A 22,131-nucleotide genomic window follows, 5' to 3' on the forward strand; every position below is an offset into this window, starting at 1 on the left:
GCTGGAGTGCCACGAGCACATCTCGACGTTCTTGTGAGAGTCCATCCCGCAGTATATCAGGACTATGCCTCGTGCCAACCAAATATTGTATTATATTGGATATTGACTAACTCTTGTCATACTTATGTACTCTAACTAAAATTATGTTTGTCTTGAAGAGAAATAACTAATTATTATTATTATTACATCATTAAGTATGAAAAATATAAAGAAAAAAATTACAAACAACAACGACAGCGGCAATACAATGTTTGCTAACAACCTTGTTGTAGGACTGCCTACGTAAGGAGGTTCTACTTCTGTCAAGGTCCAACTTTATATTTTATTACACTGACCTGTTTAAATACCACTGGACAGGCTGTTCCATATGTTTGACAACAAATATTTTGTGCCTATTTGAAGCGCCACTCGCGAGCGTCCAGAGAACTAATTTTGACGTATAATTCAAATGGCTGCAAAGGAACGTGTAATACTCTGAAGTATTTTTGCATTTTAAATTAATTTCGTTTTCCGTGTTATTTATACTTCAAGAATCAACGTAATAAAGTACACAATTTTATTTGAAAATAGTTTCCTATCATCTATCATGTTTGCTGAGGTTGTCATCACTAGTTTTAGTTCCGCAGACTCTCGCTACATATAGCGATTGCCCATAGCCAACAGCGCCAAATTGGCGAATATCAAACAGGCGCAAAAGCACTTTGTCAGCCGCCAGTCCAGTGGTATACAGTAGAGGCAAAGAGTTTAATAATATATAGGGAAAAGAGAGCCCTCTCTACGCATTATGAGCTGTCTATTTGAAGACTAGCGCCATCTGGAGATTGACCCCGAAAATAACTTTAATATAAGCTCTAAATTATAAATTTTATTTTTAATGTTGTGATGCAATTAAATAACTAACTCTACTTTTTAATGTAGGTATTGCAATTTTTTACCATGTTGAAATTGAGTAGAGGTGTTTCATTAGCTGCCCTGACAGACGTTGTTCTGTCAATAGAAAAAAAAAGATGTAAGTTTTCGGGAATTATGTAGTCTAAAGCCATCGGAAATGTAATAACGTATTTCTGAATGATAACGATTAATATCGTATTTATGTAAACAGCTTTTACATTACCGCTTTATAATTGCCAATTATTTAAACTATTAACATGGATATAGAGTTATCTTTAATAGATAGACATATGGCATCGCCGACTTTTCTGTAGACTTATATAAGATACACAATTCCACGATACATTGTTTTGTTCATAGTTAGTTTATACGTCTAGATAGAGTCTCTTGTTGTTAGAGAACCAATAAAAACAGCCCAGGAATATTAGTGTAGTGTACGTGACAAGCTACGTCTGACACTCGCGATTAGTATGACACTTTGTGTTAGTTTGCGTGAATTGCTCATAATAGAGGTTAGTACTAAAGTTTTTTTTTTGACGTTTTCACAGCTGTTTTTGTGAAGCTGTTCTGTTTTTGTCTGCAGAATAGCTGTTCGGGCTATAAAAATATAGTATAGGATAAAGACAACGCGTAGGTATAAATTTAAGGATTTAAAAATTAAAAATGTGTTTAACTATATGTTTATACTTAAATGAAAATTTTGTATATACATCATGAGATCGTTAATATTTTTCAAAAGATATAATTTGAAAGGCATAATATATATTAATACCATAGCTAAAGAACTATCTTCGTACAAAGAAAGGCTAACATATTTTAATATACATAGCTTGAGCCAAAGAAGAGATATTTTGAATTTGATGTTTCTATATAAAAGTCTTAACAACACCTATGATAATCCAGATTTAGTATCTTGCGATGAGTGTGTGCATAGTGTATAAAGGTGACACACACACTACAATCTAAGATTAAACTTAATTTTCCCTCTCGATATCCTCGCAAAACAATAACACTTCTTCAAAGACCTTTTCGAAAAACTGTTCTCGACAATAACTCACCAACTTCCAGGATGTCTAAAATACTAAACGATAGTTACAAACATTTGCACCATTTTGGGGACTCACTCAAAACATTCCGCGGTAAAATTTTATTAAGTGATAAATTAAATAATTTGTAATATTAACAAAATATATTTAACTGATTTCAATATGGCGAACTACCTGTGACCTAGAACTATTTCACTGTGATTATTTTTCGGTAATAAGTTAATACGTTTTTTAAATTATGAATAAAAACTTCATTTTGATTATACCATATGTAGGCTTTGCAATAATTGCAAGCTGTATCATAAAAGATAATGCATTTGCAACTTAAGCAAAATGATTTGAGTTTTTCTTTAGTGTTAATTCCGCCAATATATGTCTTAAAACAATTCGGCACTGACTGTTGGCGAGACAACAATCCTGAGGATGCCTCGTGTAGAGGCAAAACACGTGTCAAATTTGTTTTAAGACGTATATTGGCGGAATTAACACTAAAGAAAAACTCAAATCATTTTGATAATTATGGATTTCCGCAAAGTAACGCCTACTTTAATATATTTTTTTAATTAACTTTAGATTTAATATTGTATTGTTGCTTGAATTAATGTAATTATCATTTAATAAATAAATAAAAAAAATACCAGCAACAAAAATAAACTTAAAATTACCACTTCTAGGCTAAGTAAACTCGACAAGTCATTTATAAGCAATTGCGTTAGATAAGGTACCATAATGACACACACAAACACATAATGGAAATATCTCTCAACAAGTACAAAGCCTATATTAAACGAAAGCTTATAGAAAAATGTAATTTATTATTCAAACAAAACAAATCTTATAATTATATTTACAATACTACGACTACATAAAATTAATACTATCATTTCGTGGAAGTGTACCAAGAATACTGGCAGCATTACCGCGTTGGATAGCAAGGCTGATCCGTTGACCGAAATAGCTGCCAGCGCTTGGGTTTCCAGTAGCCTTATTGAGGCGCGAAGATAGTATTTTGAACATTCTCCGCGCCTCTGGGCCCCACGGGCCAAGTGTCCATGTAATAATGTAATTAATTACAATTTAAAGGATTATTTAAGTGACTATCTTATACCCGAGTCTTCGTCCGCGTGGAATAGTTACTTTGAACAGCTTTTTTTTTATGGAATAGGAGGAGAAACGAGCGTACGGATCACCTGGTGTTAAGTGATCACCGCCGCCCACATTCACTGAATGAATCACAGGAGCGTTGTCGGCCTTCTATTTTTGGAATACTGTGCCAATAATACACATACAAACTGCGCTTATAAATTTGCTTAATGTAATACACTTTTTTGAACTACTTATTTTGTTTTTCCATCCTTTGCTAAAACATTTTGCGTGTACGATATTCGTAAGCACGACATATAATATAGTTTCCTATGGGAAAAACATATTTTTCTTAAAGTAATTCTGAATTTATAAGCGAAAATTAAATATTTTTTTAAATTAATTAATAAACAAAATCGAATTAGCTAGGTGTGAAAGAATGACTTTGTTTGGACTTCCATACGAACTTTCATCCCCTACAACATACTTACATTTAAAATATTAGTAAGGATAAGCACATTATATGCACATTTAAATAAAATGGTTGAAATGTAAACTGTATTTAGAGGTATTTAGTGAGTAAAAAGGCATTTATTTTCTCTAAATTGATTCCTTTAGAATTCTTTTTGATGTCATTTCTAATATACTAGATACAACTACCGCTTCGGAAACAAATGGTACTCTGACAGAGAAGAAGCGGCGCAAGAAACTCTCCCAGCATTCTTTTTTTGCGCTCTTTTTAATAAAAATATACAATATTGTACTTTCAGTGCTATTGCTATAAAATAATCATAATCTAGTCCCAGGCTGTCCGATCACTTAGATATTCAGCTGTGGAGTAATAGACTAGTAATATTTACGACAGAGCTATTTTTTTTATAAAACATTTAAATTTATTTATAGATAATGCCTGAACTAGTGGCTGGGACTTTATTATAAAAGTGTATACATTTACCCTTAAAGCTATTATGTATCTTATGAAGCCTACTAGAATTAGTTACAAGCAATCCCTTATTTCTAGTGTTATAATAATGAAAATCACTATTGAGAGCATAGAGCATAGTATAGTTGTAATATGTAGATAAAATATATCCTTACTTGTTATATGGTTTAGTTCTCGTCATGCTCGTTTAAATGCCATTGCTTGTGGTGACGTCGTGGAGTGGGTCGATGCCTTCCCTAAGATATGGTCGAGGGCGATGGATGGTCGATGTGTTATTCTCGCGACTTCGTGCGCGTGCAATAGTTACTTTGGGCAGCAATTTTTATTTCTTAATATATTCATATTACCCCCTTATTCATAATGGTCCGCTAACTTAAAATAGCCGTTAAGGAGTGTTTTTTCTCATTCTGACTTAAGTCAATAGAAGAAGACAGACTGTGAACTAGCAATGCTTTAAGTTAGCAGACTATTATGAACAAACTACTGCGGTTAATACTTTTTTATTAGCTACCAACTGTAGAACTTTCATCATTTTAGAATTTTTTTCACCCACAAAGGTCTAAACCTTAAAAACGCTAGAACAAATATTTATTTATTTTTTATCAAGTGCCTAAATACAAATTTTCATGGTGTTACCTTCGATAATAATAATATATATAATACGAACGAATAATACGAACTTTCATACAAATTTCAACCCCCTATTTCAACCCCGCCATGCCTTTTATTCACGATAAAAGGTCTAGTTCAAGCTCTTGCCTATCTCTGTACTAAATTCGAAAATCCGTTAAGTTACATTCCTATTTATAATATTAGTACTGATGTCTATAATCGCTTATCAAATGCGCGCGTTACATATTAACAGAGTGTGTAAATTGATGCGTCTTCTGTACCCAATAACTTATTACTCGTGTAAGGCAATGAATATTATTGACGTTTGACTATTTTTGAAGCGTCACTTTACTTATTATCAATGATATTATAGTATTAAAAGAGAAAAACTTTTAAATATCATTGATTATAGTAAAATAATCTCTGGATGTTCACAGATATTATCAAATACTATTGTAAATATAGTTATATGATTTGTTTTGTTTCAATAAAGTCCATAGGTATTATCAAACTATCTTATCACAATAGGTACATCAATTTAAATCTAGATCATTAACTTTTTTTTATGAATAAAAGGGACGAGACGTCACGCCCTGTCCATTACAATGCAGTGCCGCTCAGGATTCTTGTAAAATCCAAAATTTCTGAGTGGCACTATAATAATTGCGCTCGTCATCTTGAGACATAAGATGTTAAGTCTCATTAGCTAGTAATTTCACTAGCTACGGTGCCCTTCAGACCGCAACACTATAATTATGCTTCACGTCAGAAATAGGCGCCGTTGTGGTATCCATAATCTTACCGGCCGAAAATTAAAACTATTATTACAGGAAAGTGTACCAAGAATACCTACTGGCAGCATTTCCGCTTTGGATAGCTAGACTGATTCGTTGACCGAAATAGCTGCCAGCGCTTGGGTTTTCAGTAGCCTTATTCAGACTTAACACCATGTGTCAAGGTGACGAATGCAATTGTAGTGCCGCTCAGAATTTTTTTATTTTTGAAGAATCCTGAGCGGCACTGCATTGTAATCGGCTGGGCGATTTATTTAACATCAGCTGAATATCCTGTCCTGCTGAAAAAAAGCTAGCTGGATGCTTTGACACAAGCATCGCCTCAGGTGCAGTATGATGCAGGTCGCTGGGTAGGAACTAACGACTGCAAGCCACATGTAACACGCGCGGACGAAGGCTGTGGCGAACGCGGGGGGGAGACGCGGGTGCGCTACATTTTCACACAGGCTCGCGTCGCTTCCGAGTTTTCACTCTCATAGGTTGCCAGTTGTGACAGGCAGGCGGCGGGTGTGCGAGGGGGACGCGGGGGCCGAGGGGGACGCGGGGACGCGGGGGGGGGGGCGAGTATGGCAGCTCGCGATAAGCGTCGCCCCGCTCTGACCCGACCCCGCGGCCCCCGCACTCTAAACAGTTTAAGTACAATTGAGTATTATTATTTGATTCAAGTTAAACATTGTTTCGGGCGATAGTTATTTATTTATTTATGAAGTACAACCACATTACACATAGTATCCTTACAAACTAGTTTTAAACATACAGGGTAACTTGTCTGATATGTGCAAGAATTGGACTTAATTTCAGAAAAGCGGTCCAAACCACAATTATGTCGAAATTAAGTTAAAAACACAAAACTGGTCACGTAATTCATATTAACGGACTGACATAAATGCAGCCCTACTGTCACTCTTTAAATGACATAATGACTTAGTAGACCATATGAAATACACTAATATTTATTAAACTTGAAACACGAATTAAAATGTGATGTTAAAGCTTGGAACGTTTTTCAGGAAATATGTCCAATTACGGTGTACATAGCTTTGCCAAAACACTTAAATAAAATACTAATATTAAATGACTTTAAATTTTACAATAACAAATAACAATAATATAAACCAAATTCTTAAATGCTCCCAAATCTTTAATTTAAAACTATATAAAGAGATATGAATCTCGTCCAACTCAATGCGACCATTTATTAAATTGTACTCTTCAAGAATGCGCTTGACCGGGGACTGTAAGCCTAGATTCGATAGTAATAATAATTATATTATTCTAATTTTATTTTATTTCGGAAACTTACAGCCATTTTTACAAAATTTTACACAACAAATAGATTAATAAATGCTCTTTACAAGCTTCCACATATGTTTTTAAATTGCTTAAGCTCAGATTAATATATAACACAAACAATACTGTAATACAAAATAGGTTCTAACTTATGATATTAAGTGCTTCTTCTTTTATGTTAGACTTACATCGACACTGTCTTTGGTAAGCACATTCTTAGCTACACGAGGACTACAAGTAAAGAGGTCAAAATGGTCATCAGCTTGTTGAACTGCCGCATACAACGAGGAAAAAAGCTATTTTTCCGGTAGTTAGTGTGGCTGGAATCGATGCTAAACAAACATTTTTTTGAAGCGACATTGATTATATTTTACTGACAGTGGCAAAAGAACTGAAGGTAACTTCTACTGATGTGATCGGTGATACAATAATCCTAACTATTACTAAGTTGTACGATGGCAAAATAAATATAGGTATATTTTATTTAACCACGTAAGTGCTAGTAGTTACCTACTTTTATACTAATAAATAAAGCAATTCGTGCAAAATTAAACCATAACCATTCCAAAATATTTAAAAAATGCTCAACGTTCAAAAAGGTGCAAAAAATGTTCAAGTTTTCATTTCTGCCGGCTCTCCCGGAGTGCATCCCGTTATTTTTTACATTTTACAGTAGCTAGGTAAGCCGTTCAAATCAGGCCTTTAAAAGTAAGTAGTTGCAGGTGGTAGTTTGAAGTGAAGTACTCTCTCGCCCTACTTTAATAGTTACCTACATAGGTACAACAGAATTAATACAAATACATAACTTACTGAAAACTATCAACTAAATACAAGATAGGCTGTAAATTTACGAAGGTGTGTGCATGAGAAGCAGAAATAGATACAATACGTCACTCGAACGGTTAGCTCAGTTGGTTAGAGCACTGGCACGGAACACATCGTTCATAAAATTTTGTTTTTCAAATTTTATTTGTGTATTCATCCTAGAAGTGTAATCACTTTAAAAAAACATAACAAATTGTTTAGGTTTACAAGATCGACATCTCAAGTCAATTTCCGTAACTGTAAAGTAGATCCTGTAGATGAAGCCACAACCTGAGAGTTGAACAAATCATACAAGATTTTTGACGATACGTCACTCGAACGGTTAGCTCAGTTAGAGCACTGGCACGGAACGCCAGAGGTTGTGGGTTCGAGTCCCGCATCGTTCATAAAATTTTCAAAACCGAGAGAGCGCAGTTTGACACCGAATTATATTTGTTATTCATTAACGACAATAACCAATAACGTTGTATACAACAACAATATATTTGTTCTTCAAACTAGTTCCGAGTAAGTATTATCATGACCAAATTGGTACCCGAAGTAATTAGGTAATGGATTGTAGGAGTCAAAGAGTAAATAAATAAGCTGTACGATTTATATCTGAGGCCGAAACACATTTTAGAGGCTTCGAACAACTCACAACTTAATGGCTATCTTAATATATATAAATCCAGTATCCTGATGATTGTTCCCAGTGAACTCCCAAACTAATGAACGGATTATAATGGAGATTACTTCATTTAGATATGATAGTTTTTAATTCGATTTGATATGAACACAATATTAACATAATAAATTAGAACAAATATATCCATAACAAATTACTCGTTCGGACCCATAACAATTTTTTATTTCCTATATTTCTTTTATAAGGACACATAAATTATTATTAGGGTTAGACCGTTTCTTGGACATTGCCACATTACCTACTTTATTTTTCTAAAATAAAAGATATTTTTTTTAAATAAACGTAGCCTAAATTACTCGTTATTACATCAGCTACCTGCCAATAATACATAGTCCCGTCAAAATCAGTAGAGCCATTTCAGAGATAAGCCGGAACAAACAGACAGACAAAAATTTTAATAAATGTTGTTTTGGTGTATGTACCGTATATATATATTCATATACATGTAGTAAAAAACGGTTATTTCAATATTACAAACAGACACCCCAATTTTATTTACATGTATAGATGAGAGAATTTATTAACGCACGGTTTGACAGTTCTGCTGTGAAACCATATCATTATACCAACAGGGAGCATATTTTACGAAATAATTATTGATGTTATGAAATATTATTGACAAATTCTTAAAAAACAGTATGTCGGGTCAGCTTGTAATATAATGTGATAGGTGTGTGAAATGACAGAAAGGACTTCATTAACTTTTTAGGGGCCATAAAGAAAACTCGACTATATTTGAATGCCTACTTCAGTATTTTATGAAAATATAGTTTTTTCAACCCACTTATAAAAATGAATTATATTACCTCAAATCTCCGTGGTTTCTGATTTATGTGATCAATTTGATTTTTTATATTAACCACCACTCAGATACCCACTCTCAGAATTTTAGGTACCGTTATATAAAGAATTTAATTAGGAATTAAAGTAATTCCAACTGAGAGAAACGATATATTTGGAATATTATGGTAGTTTCAACCTCAGATCAAGCATTTTTAAACTTTTTTTTTCTTTCTGTATTCTGCGTCTTGGCTTTTTTTTTTCCTTTTTTTTTATGAAAAACGAGACGAGCAGGACTTTCAGCTGATGATTATTGATGCGCCCTGCCCATAACAATGCAGTGCCGCTCAGTAAAACCCAAAAATTCTTAGCGGCACTACAACTGCTCTCGTCACCATGAAACATAAGATGTTAATGTCTCATTTGCCTAGTAACTTCACTAGCTATGGCGACCTTCAGAACGAAACACAATATTCTTATTCAAAATAGGATATAAAAACAATTATTGAAATTTGAAAGTCAAAAACTACCACCCATTCCAAAAGGTATGTCTAAGACCTGAGAAGAACGTGCGCAACAAACTCAGTGAGCTTCTTTTTTTATATTAAAATATAGTAACATTACAATATAATTTATTATTTAATAGTATGTGAGCGATCACTCTGTTCCCAATCGGTGATATCATTAAAAAAGTCATTTATGTTATAGTAACCTTTACCACACAAACGTTTTTTAACAATTCTTTTGAATATCGTAAAACATTTGTTTTGAACATTATCTGGGATCTTGTTGTTAACGCACATACAACGCCCCACAAAAGACTTACTAATTGGACTTAGCCGAGGAGTAGGCATTATAAGTTTATGTTTGTTCCTGGTGTTATCATTATGGTTATGACAGTTTCTAGGAAATTCACTTATGTACCTATGATGCGCAGCGCTCTTGCCAGAGCGCCATAACCTTCTCGCGTTCTGGAATGCTAACGTCCATAGAAGATCCCTCGCCAGGTAATCAAGCATCCCAGATGTTATTTCTCTCGACACGCAAATGGTCGATTGGGATTGTACCAGTAGCGACCAGCCCGATCACTCCGTTCGAGTGAGCTCGACCAATAGAACAGCGTGCTCGCCCACCTGTCCGGGTGGCTTGTCTTTTTTTTATGGCAAGAAGGAGACGAGCAGGACGTTCATCTGATGATAATTGATACGTCCTGCCCCTGATAAGAAGCACTACAACTGTGCTCGTCTTTTAGTTGAGATGTCAAGTCTCATTTGCCCAGTAATTTCACTAGCTACGGCGCCCTTCAGACCAAAACACAGTAATGCTCACATATTACCGTTGTGGTACCCATAATCTAGCCGGCATCCTGTGCAAAGGAGCCTCCCACCGGTACTAACCGTGCTCCCTCGGATCACCTGTTTAATTTGGTTCCGTTATTTTATTATCAAACTTCTATTGTACACCCACTCATAAAAATTTTCCTTACGCTAGATACTAGATACCTACGGTAAGCAATATTTGCTTATTCCAAAGCTCAACTACGACTAGTTAGATCCACAGTGCCTACCTTACTAGAAAAATTATAACTTTAGTGTTGTATGCGAGCCTAGTTGTACCCGATCGAGTAATTAATCTAGCAATTATGAATATACACGTTTGTGATAACTTTACTGGCTTAATGTATTTTTCTAAATTAAGGCTAAAACTATGTATAATATATAGCTGTTTGTTTTCCAAATAAAAGAAAAAAAAACCAATGCACGCCCCTGGTCTGTGCGTCCGAGTGCACTCAATGTTCTGCTAGTGGTGACGTAGCCAGACGTTATGGGACTACTGGTGGTGGCCTGGAGACCACGTGGCACGTGGGGCGCCCGCGGGTTGGACACATGCTCACGGACCAGCTAATCCGTTTGTTTGGTTGTTTGTGCTGGCGCACCGCGGGGGTGCGACCGCCGCATGTTGTCACAACATTACTTATTACATTCGGCTGATACTCGGAAGCAACAAAAACAAGGATCTGCAGATTTACGACGCTAATACGATAATATTTATAGTTGTCGGATGACGAGGTCGCGAGCTGGTGACAGGAGTCATACTTACAGAACTTTATCTGTTTGGGATCGCTCACTAATTTATTGCCACAGTATAAAAGCGCTCGTTAAAATGTTTCTTCGAAGTTGTCAATAACTATAAAATATGTTCACATGGCGAGGTGTGAACGAATCGCGGCAGACAACGAGGCTGCGGAGGGCGTAGTGAGGATACGAACCTCCAAACGAGCTGCGAGTACTGACACCGCACTCTCAACCCAACTTTACCCAACTGCTGAGGTAGCAGAAGCTTGGTCTGGTCATGTCGCTCTCCAGCTGTTTCCTCTGTTAACAAAATTCCTACACGCTCACTTCCGTAGGTATGTGTATCTTACCAGTGGGAGGCTCCTTTGCACAGGATGCCGGCTAGATTATGCGTACCACAATGGCCCCTATTTCTGCCGTGAAGCAGTAATGTGTAAAAATTACTGTGTTTCGGTCTGAAGGGCGCCGTCCCTAGTGAAATTACTGGGCAAATGAGACTTAGTGCCGCTGAGATTTTTTGGGCTTTTCATAAATCCTGAGCGGCAGTGCATTGTAATGGGCAGGACGTGTCAATCATCCATCAGCTCAACGTCCTACTGTTCTGAAAGAAAAGTGGTTGTAAATCCCCACACTCTCAGTCATGCCTGGCAATGCCTTTGAAAATTTAGTTGGTATATTCCTACTGCCTAATTCATAATAAAACGCTTTTGGAGGGTATAAAGCTATATTATCTAAAACGTGTTTTTAGCCTATCGAACGTTCGATAAAATTCCTTATTCATATTCCTTAGATAAATCTCCCATAACTAATACGTCTCTATAGTACGCAATGTTGCCATTTTGTACAAAAAAACATGATTTTTACTAATTTAATGAGGAACTGTCAGCAGAGGAACAGCTGATCAATGTCGGCCATGTATTTTTGTGTTCGAGTGCTTAAAATAGGTTTATAGAAGGGTCCTACCTACTTAATAAGTCACGTCAGCTTTATCGAAGAGATAATGAGCGTTTTAGCTCTAATATGCGATTATGAATACCATTTTTTAACAAGCATATATTAGCGATGTTTTAAATCTCCGCTAAGTCAGTATGAATAAAACAGTTAATATAAAGTATAATATATTAATTTGAATTTTACTTGGGTAAACTTGAATACCATGTCTCGGAACATTAGCCGCACCATGGGATAGTGTTTCTTATCAGCGGTGTTTCCCGTTCGTATTGTTCGTAACGCGGCCATTAATGTGTCGGGACGCCTTCATTCTGTGACATTTGGTCACATACGGGGTACATACTACATACTATCATAAGCTTATAATGCCTACTACTCGAATTAGTCGAGTTAGCAAGTCTGTTGTGAGGCGATGTATATGCTTTTACAACAGGATCCCAGAAAATGTTCAAAGCAAAAGTATTACGTTATTCAAAAGAATTGTTAAAAAACGTTTGTGTGGTAAAGGTTACTATAACATAAATGACTTTCTTAATGATACCACAGATTGGGAATGGAGCGACCGCCCTCAGGCTATTAAATAATAAGTTTAATTGTACAATGTTACTTTGTAAATGTTACTTTAATTGTAAAACATATTTTTGATGAAAAAAAAGCCCGCTGAGTTTGTTGCGCCCATTCTTCTCAGGCCTGAGGCATTCATTTTGGAATGGGTGGTAGTTTTTTGACTTTCAATAAGTGATTTCACATCCTATTTTGAATAAAAATATTTTAATTTGAATTTTAAAAATATCAACAGGTTGCTTTTGAGAAGCCCTTTCCAAATATATACGAACTAGCTTATTTTTATGGAAAAGGAGGACAAACGAGGGTACGGGTCACGCTTAGAAAAAGGGTTTTTAAAAATAACAGGTAAGTTTGGAATTGAAGATTATGTCATGTCAGATCGGTTTCGAGGAAGATTGCTATGGCAAACTAAACCTACTACTTTCGGTTTTTCACAAATCCCGGTATCATGGATTTTTCCCGGATAAAATGAAGTCTATGTCCTTTCCCAAGCTTTACTCTATCGCTGTATCAAATTATCAAAATCGGTTCAGTAGTTTTGGCATAAAAGCGTAACAAACTGACATTCACATTTATAATATGAGTTGGGATATTTATTTTTTAACTTAGGCATGACGTTTGAGTATCTACCTATTAATGTTACCAGCATCATTTCACATAAATTGGAATTAAATTAATTTGCAAACGATAAAGCTATCCGTTAATGTTGATTTATAAGAGTGGCAATCAGTTTCTTGCCACTTCTTCAACTATTCCCTTCGAGGTGCGTGTCATAATTTAGTAGGTACACCTACCTTACCTACCGACATACATACTTTGTTTTGTCACTAAGTGGTAACTTGCATGTTACCTACACAACCTTACCGCATTTCACTCAAAATTTTAATATCATGAAATACAATTTTTTTTTTTCAAAATACTTATATTTAACCACATTAATTAGAATTTAGTAACACATTTGTTTTAAACATTTTCTGGGATCATGTTGTTCAAACAGAATATTAGTCGTCCAATTAAAGACTGAGGTAACTAGTAGCTCGACTTAATCGAATAGTAGGCATAACAAGTTAACGTTTTTAGTAAATAGTTGTTCATGGTGTGCTTATGTAAAAGTTAGGTAGGTATATAGTATGGACGCACATTACTGGCATTATCAAATGTACCAAAGTTAGTAAATTCCTAAAAAAAATGGGTCTACCTATACCTAGGTACTGAGAGACAACAGGTAGTAGTTAGGTAGATAGGTAGGTATGTTAACTTCTTCATCGTTATTATTATTCTAAGATATTTCAAAATATTTTTAATAATCAAAAGATACGAATCAAAGATTTAATAGATAGGTACCTAAGTAATTAATATCGATATAATAAAATCAAGAAATTATTCAATATTAAAATGTTGATCTAACTATTTCTATCGGATTTCACGAAAATATGACTATTTTCGTCGAACGAGAGTTTAGTTGCCGTCAACGGTCCTTATTATTGAAATAAATAGTCGACCACATAATGTAAGCGAGGCAGTAAACAATAGAGAGTTGGTGTGTAATAGGGGGCGCGGGTGGGGTGGCCGGGGGGCGGGGCGGCTTCGGTGGCAGGGGGGGGCGACCGACCCACCGCGCTCCGGCCGCGCCTCTCAGTCGTCAGTCGTGGTCGACACGCCGCGCGTATCAGTTGTGTTTCGCGCTTAAAGTGTGACGAACTTTGACTTGTTTCGTGCTGGTATAAGACGTGACAGTTGGGCGCCGAGAGCCATCGCCGGCCGCACGCACAGAGTATGTTATACGAGGCGTGGCCCGCGGGCCGCTCGCGCTGCGAACACTTCGAGCTGGACGCCTTCATCGATGAAGTCAACAACAACTGCCTCACAGGTGAGTAGCCGGCAGCCGCTGCCTCCTGAAGCTGCAGCGATCTGTGGTGATCCAGCGACGGTAATATTCATATGATTTTAACATCTATGATGTCTTACTTCAGCAATACACTGTGTATGTAATATAATGAATGTTATGACTTGTGACCTCCCTCCTATATTTGTCGTGTGTTCATATTTATTTCAAGGAGACGTTAATGTTATTTATTATATAATTGTTTGATCCGTGTTCGAGTCGTTAGTAGTGTGGTGTGTCGGGCGCGGCCCGTGCTCGTGTCGTGTAGTCATCACGGTGCCTGTTGTCAGAGAGCGAGGCGGAGTGCGGCGAGAGTCCGCCCCCGGCGCCGCAGTTCGCGGGCTACGCGGGGGGCTCACCCGCCAGCTACGAGGAGCTGCGCCCCGCCGTGTCGTACGCGCCGCTGGAGGACGCTCTGGAGCCCTACCAGCAGAGGTCGCCGGGCGCGCGCCCCGCCAGCCCCGAGCGAGGGGAGCCCGGCCGCCGCGACGACTACCGCCTGCCCTACGACCACTACCCACACCACCTGCCCTACCACCAGCTGGAGCCGTGAGTACCACACCACGCACGACACAACAGAACACACACTAGGGATGGTCCATAATAGAAAACCATCCATGTTGACATCAAATCATGAGTGTCGATGTACGATAAATATCGATTGAAAAACATCGATAGCTACGGTAACAAATAAAACTGTCTATTTTACTGAGGAAATGTTATTGTTATAAAAATTCTAAAGGTGAACAAAATAACTAACATTCCCAGTATTTTTAGGCACACTCTGTAAAAAAAATAAGTTAATAGGTATCATCTAGTGGAAAATAATTAGTAATACGTATGACTATGTAACTTGATAGATGAAACTAGTACATACCCTAAGCAATAGTAAACGTTTCGATTATTTTATTCTTACAATATAGATGTGTCACTTATATCGATATCAAAACATCGATGGAAGCGGTGGCTACCAGTGGGAGGCTCCTTTGCACAGGAAACCGGCTAGATTATGGGTACCACAACGGCGCCTATTTCTGTCGTGAAGCAGTAATGTTTAAACATTACTGTGTTTGGGTCTGGAGGGCACCGTAGCTAGTGAAATTACTGGGCAAGTGAGACTTAACAACTTATGTCTCAAGGTGATGAACGCAGTTGTGGTGTTGCTTAAAATTTTTGGGTTTTTCAAGAATCCTGAGCGGCACTGCATTGTAATGGGAAGGGCGTATCAATTACCATCAGCTGAACGTCCTGCTCGTCTCAACCCATATTTTCATAAAAGAAAAAAAATTGTTCACAATTGATTCCTTTAAATTATTATCGAATCCTTTACCACACAAACTTTTTGAATATCCCAGAACATTTGTTTCCCATTCCCAAACATTATCTGGGATTCTGCAAACGGGGTACGCCCACTGCGTACAGAATATCTCTTCATCAATTTCATGTTTACTACCTTCTGTCTCTTGAATCATTTTATTCCCGAGGATTGTTTGTTCCACAGCATTTTATTTCATAACACGCGATACAGTTCAAACACGCCATTTTATTATTGAATTATTTTGCAAATAAAAGAAACAATAGGTACCTAGGTAGGTACCTACCACTAGATACTTACTAGTACTAGGTAGGTGTCAGGTAGGCTAGGTTACCTATGCATGATTAAAAAAAACTTATATATTTTTTTACATTATTGAAAGTTATCAAACATATCAAATTATTAATAACAACATTCTAATTGAATTAAAAAATAAATATTCTTTTCGGGCAGTTTCGGCTATTCAAACGCGCCATTTTGCGCAGGGTTTCTGTGACGTCATAGTCTATGTCAGCAATGTATCCTATTGTACCTACTAATAATGGTACAATAAGATGTAAAGTGTTTCGGAGAAGGTTTAATTATATCATATTATGTTGGTGATAACTGAGTTGGTGATATCCGGATATCTGAGTTTGTTGTCGGTACTTGTCTTGTATTTATGACAAAAACTAACTAAATTTTATTACATTTTGTGATTCTTTTTAAAGATAATTGACCAAATGCAAAAACCTACTTGTAACTATTATCTGGTGCCTATGTGCAAAAATACTTCCAAAAGTTCACTAGATAAAGTATTTTTTTTGAAGTTCCAATTGACTCAATTATCCGAGTAAAGTGGTGTAAATCAATGAGAGTTAAAGTATCTCCAACTACTTTGTGGAGACCATTTTGGAGTGAGTTTTATTAATATGTTATTTGAATTTCTTCTTTTATACTTTTAAAAATGTAACAGAACCTAAACTAAAAGGTGTGTCATATCATTCTCGTTGGGATCTTTAATAATATATATATTTATAATATAATAATAATATTGACACACTTTTTACACAAATTATCTTGCCCCAAGTTAAGCATATATAGCCTGTGTTATGGGTTACAAGACAATGATATATTTAATACTTACTTATACATATATTCATATAAACATACATAAATACATTTAAACATCCATGACTCGGAAACACACATCCATATTCATCATATAAATGCTTGCACCTACCGGGATTCGAACCCGGGACCTCTAGCTTAGTAGGTAGGATCGCTAACCACTCGGCTATACAGGTCGTCATTAATAACAGAAAAAACATTGGATGTAGTAATTCCAATTAAACTCTATTTTCGGCATTTACTATTATTATATTGAGTTTTACAAAATATGTATTGGAAAAACCTTTAAAACTTTATTTAATTTTCCCCATGTAGCTTTCACTCCTTTTAATTCAGCAGAAATAAAATTTGGGTTTGAAACACAAAAAACTCTTCATCAAGTAGCATCATAAACGCGTCTATTTTTGGAAGATTATCTGTTCGCGCTTTAACAAATCCACTTTCGGTCATTGTAAATAATAATTATAGAGATTATTGAATAATAAAAAAACCAACACAAACTTTATTATATCGCTAACCACCGAAAATTATATCTAGGAAACATACATGTGATTATGTTTATATGGACTTTGACGTCACACTGCGCTTCAACCAATAGCAATGCGTTTCAATATTTTATATTACTCGCGTATTAATTGCATTTTTTATATAATAAATATATTCAGCTAAAATTTAATTAAAAAGATTAAAAAAATATATTTGAACTAAGTATAAGTTACATACCTACATACAACCTATTCCAGTTGCTTTAAATAATTAATATTTCCTATCGCTGCAGCTCTTTCCTAGGCTTCTGTAAACAAACTTACAACTTGATATTGCCAAACCTGACTGCTTCTCTGTGGCTTGAATATCAAATGGTTGGAGTCGATGAGTGGCCTGTGGCCAATTGCTGCAACAATATTATTGTATTCGCCTTGAGATCACCTGGCTCTATCATATCAATGGGTGTACCACAGGGTTCAATCTTAGGTCCCTTTTTTCTATGTCAATGATTTGCCATTTCTAATTCAAAATAAAAAAGCATACCTATTATACTAATTCTGGTCGATACGTCTTTATTATTTAAAATAAAATGCCATACCAAAAAAAATCAGTCAGGCTAATTACAACATTACTGATGTAGTAGGGAAATTGGTTTAATGTTGGTAGGTACCAAATTTTTTTATGACAGTAAAGTACGAGACGAGAAGGACGTTCAGCTGATGGTAATTGTAGTGCCGTTCAGGATTCTAGAAAAACCCAAAAACTCTGAGCGGCACTACAATTGCGCTCGTCACCTTGAGACATAAGATGTTAAGTCTCATTTGCCCAGTACTTTCACTAGCTACGGCGCCCTTCACACCGGAACACAATAATGCTTACACATTACTGTTCCACGGCAGAAATAGGCGCCGTTGTGGTATCCAGCCTCCAGAGCCTCCTACTGGTACTAGTGCTCGCTCGGATCACGTGTGCATCAGGGGCGTTCAGCCGTTCATATCACATAGGCAATAATGGGCTAGATTATGGGTACCACACCTATAATCTAGCCGTCATCCTGTGCAAAGTGCCTCACACTGGTGAAATACTACTTTCTAAACTTACTTTTAAACGAAATTAAACCGAAATATAATAGGCATAAGCTTTCAAATATTTCGAAGCAACCAAAACAACAATATTCCTAGACATTTCTTTAGAATTTTACCTACAATGAAGCTCTCATATAATAAACTTAGGTATCTAATAGACTTAAGCTATACAGTGTTTTGAATAAAATAAATTAGGCAGGTGACAGATGTTGACACGGCTAAACTTGTAGATATATTACGGTTACTTTCATGTCTTACGGAATGATATTGTGGGGTAGGGCCGGCAGTTATTGACAATATAATATTTGTGCTACAGAAAAGGCAATTTTGAACAGCCTATGAAATGAGGTCAAGGGATTCATTGAGAGAGAGTTTAGTTAAATTAATATAATGACAGTATATTGCCAGTAGGTACAATAAAAGTAGATTGTTAACCTAGGGTCGAAAGAATTAATTCCCGAGGTATTTAGACATCCGAGCGCTGCGAGGGCGGCCATAGTAAGAATTGATTCTTTTACCCGAGTAAACACTCTACTTTTCATTTCGAATATGAGGAAAATAAAACTAGTTGTTTATCTAAACTATTTATTGATAATATATAATAATATTAGTAGTACCTATTTTAAATTAATTGTCAAATTAGGACAATTTATTTCGACTTTTTAAATATGAAACTCGCCGTGTTGCGGCTTCTTCCGCTCAAAGAAGTTTGCAGTAAGTTCACACTGGCTGTTTAGAAAGTCACATGGCCGCAGCATTTTTTTTAATTAGTTTTTTTTACATTAAACTCTTCCCAGCTGACAGTAGTTCTATTTTTAAAGTTCATTCCGGCCCTTAGGTGGGGAGTAAATTGTATGAGTTTTTCCCTCTCTATCAAAACAACATTACTTTCCGAGTATGAGAATTGAAAAAGAAATTCTTGTAGGTACGTGTGTACCTACGTCCATAAAATATTAGCCAATTTAAAAAGAATAGTGATACTGTACTGTATAATGTTAATAGGGAATCTACTCGAAACAAACATAAGATCGCAATTCCATTTAGGTCCCAAAATATTTAGAATCCAAAGAAATTTAATGCATCATAAAAAATAAATTAACATCAAAGGCCTATTCTAATGTGAAAGATCATTTGAATGATACAAATAATTGGGACTAATTGTTGTATATCATTTGTTATTAAATATAATGCTATAATATTTGAATACTTAATATTTTAAAGTATCATATTTTGTACCTAATCCTGACTTGCGCTAAATCTTTCTTAATATATATAAATCCAGTGTCCCAGTTTTGTTCCCAGTGAAGTCTTAAACTAATGAACGGATTTAAATGGGGATTACTTCATGGAGTGCAGTTTAGTCCAACTCAAGAGATTGGATAGTTGTGGTTGAAAACCTCAGTCTTCAGGCACTGTGGTATTTGGGACGGGAAGAGATTTCACGGAACTTCTCGAACGCTGCCCAATGGTAATCTTCTGATATATATAAATTACGTGTCAGGTTGTTTGTCCGCGATGGACTCCTAAGGTCTCGGGTAATCGTCGACCAGTGCCGGGAGAAATTTGTGTCTTCTATCGAGTCCTCTCTCGAGAAGGTCGCGGAATGGGGTAAATTGAACCTTGTCCAATTTAATCCCCAGAAGACTCAAGTTTGCGCGTTTACCATTAAAAAAACCCCATTTGTCGTATCACCCCTCTTCGAGAACACTTCTCTTAAAGCCGCGCCTAGTATCGGAATACTGGGTCTCGAAATCTCGAGCGATTGCCAATTCCGTGGCCATCTGGAGGGCCAAGCCAAATTGGCTTCGAAGAAGCTGGGCGTCATCAATAGAGCACGGCAATACTTCAAGCCGGCCCACATTCTAGCGCTCTACAAAGCGCAGGTCCGGCCACACATGGAGTATTGCTGTCATCTCTGGTCTGGCGCACCCCAGAATCTGCTCGATCCATTTGACCGCGTGCAACGTAGAGCAGCTCGAATTGTCGGGGACTCAGTGCTCTGTGAACGGCTGGATCTCTTGGCGTTGCGTAGAGACGCATCATTGTGTGTCTTCTACCGCATTTATCACGGGGAGTGTTCCGAAGAGCTGTTTAACCTGATTCCTGCCGCCGAAATCCACCTTCGCACGACACGCCACAAGTTAGGATTTCATCCCCACCATCTGGATGTGTGGCGGTCCTCCACAGTGCGGTTTTCAAGGAGGACCTCGTACTACAAAGCTATGGAATGAGCTTCATGGAGTGCAGTTTCGTCCAACTCAAGAGATTGGATAGTTGTTATTTCGATTTGGGACCCATAATTATTCTTATTTCTAATATTTGTTTTCTATGGACATATTTTCTATCAGCGAATTTATTGACGCACGGTTTCGTAAATATTATGAATATCTACGAAACAAACAAAAATAAAATCTTTATTGATATAGTTTTAACCGTAATGTTAAAGAGTCTAATTAACCAAAGTGGTCTGTACTCGGTTCACTAATGGAATAACTGTGAAATAGGTTTATAATTGATAAATATATTATTAATAAGTTGATGCCTTGTTAAGCGATGCTGACTCTAGCGGCCGCGAATCAGACAGCCGGTTAATACTTTTATTAAAAATACAAATTTCCTAATCTAAGAAAAGCAGGGGGCTATGATAAGTTAATATTAAAGTCTGCAGACAAATGGGATCCAAAATAAATTATTGAACGTCAAAAACTAAACACCCATTGAAAATAGACTGCCTCAGACCTGAGAGGAACGGGCGCAAGAAATTCAGCGGGCTTTTTTTTTTAATTAAAAATATGGATTACAATGTAATATCGTACAATAAACATTTATAATTAGCCTGAGGGTGTCCCCTTCATTCTCAGTTCGCTTCAGTCTCATTAAGAAAATCAATTATGTTATAATAACCTTTCCCACACAAACGTTTTTTAACAGTTCTTATTTCTTTGTACATTTTTGGGAGCATGTTGTAAAAGCATATACATCGCCCAATAAAAGACTTACTCACTCGACTTAACCGAGTAGTAGGCATAACAAGTATGTGTTTTCCTCGTGTTAACATTATGATTGTCACAGTTTCTAGCAAATTCGCTGTGTAATATAATATAATGTGCTTATGACCATAATATAGAACATTATCAAGAATATATTGAGATGCAACAGTCAAAATATTTATTTCTTTAAATTTTTCTCATAAGGATTCTTTAGGACCTAGGTTATAAATAGAGCGAATAGCCCTCTTCTGCAGCACAAAGATGGTATTAATATCGGCTGCATTTCCCTATGACATATACATACATAGGTATACCATAGGAGATAATACCATGAAAATAACTAAAGTATACTAGTCGCGCCGTATCTATGTCTGTTAACTGTCTAATTTTAACCGCATATGCTGCAGAACTAAGCCTATTCGCCAATCCTTCAATATGGGGGGCCCCCATTCCTATTTGGAATCAATGACAATAGCAGATTCCACCGGTTTTACTATATTTTGCTATAGATCAAACACCCAATGCAGCTCACAGCCAACCGCTCTGTCGTCTTCATTTGTTGGTGTTCATGTCGTCAAACAACAATAAGCTGAGTCATCGGTGACCCTGACTCTTGAACAAAGCAGAGTTCGTGGCGCTAAATGTTGTGAGGCGACAGAATACGGATGACGGAGTGCCGAGTACTGTACATCATCGCTGAACCAGTACCATATAG

The 22,131-nt window shown here is 36.5% G+C and overlaps 1 protein-coding gene across 6 annotated transcripts in view; it reads left to right on the forward strand.

Annotated features, from left to right (window-relative positions):
• LOC126979419 (transcription factor GATA-4-like) overlaps positions 1 to 22,131 on the forward strand; it is a 58,862-nt gene that overhangs the window by 12,588 nt on the left and 24,143 nt on the right. For 3 of the 6 annotated variants that reach the window (XM_050828715.1, XM_050828717.1, XM_050828719.1), the window contains exons 1-2: positions 14,146 to 14,415; positions 14,721 to 14,979. In XM_050828715.1, coding sequence (XP_050684672.1) covers positions 14,322 to 14,415; positions 14,721 to 14,979 — 353 coding nt within the window. In that variant the 5' untranslated portion in view covers positions 14,146 to 14,321. Of the gene's footprint in view, positions 1 to 14,145; positions 14,416 to 14,720; positions 14,980 to 22,131 lie in introns of those variants that run through there. The other 3 variants (XM_050828718.1, XM_050828720.1, XM_050828716.1) reach the window with 1 other exon arrangement.

The sequence above is a fragment of the Leptidea sinapis genome, chromosome 3 (assembly GCF_905404315.1).
Source record: "Leptidea sinapis chromosome 3, ilLepSina1.1, whole genome shotgun sequence".
NCBI classification, from domain to species: domain Eukaryota; kingdom Metazoa; phylum Arthropoda; class Insecta; order Lepidoptera; family Pieridae; genus Leptidea; species Leptidea sinapis.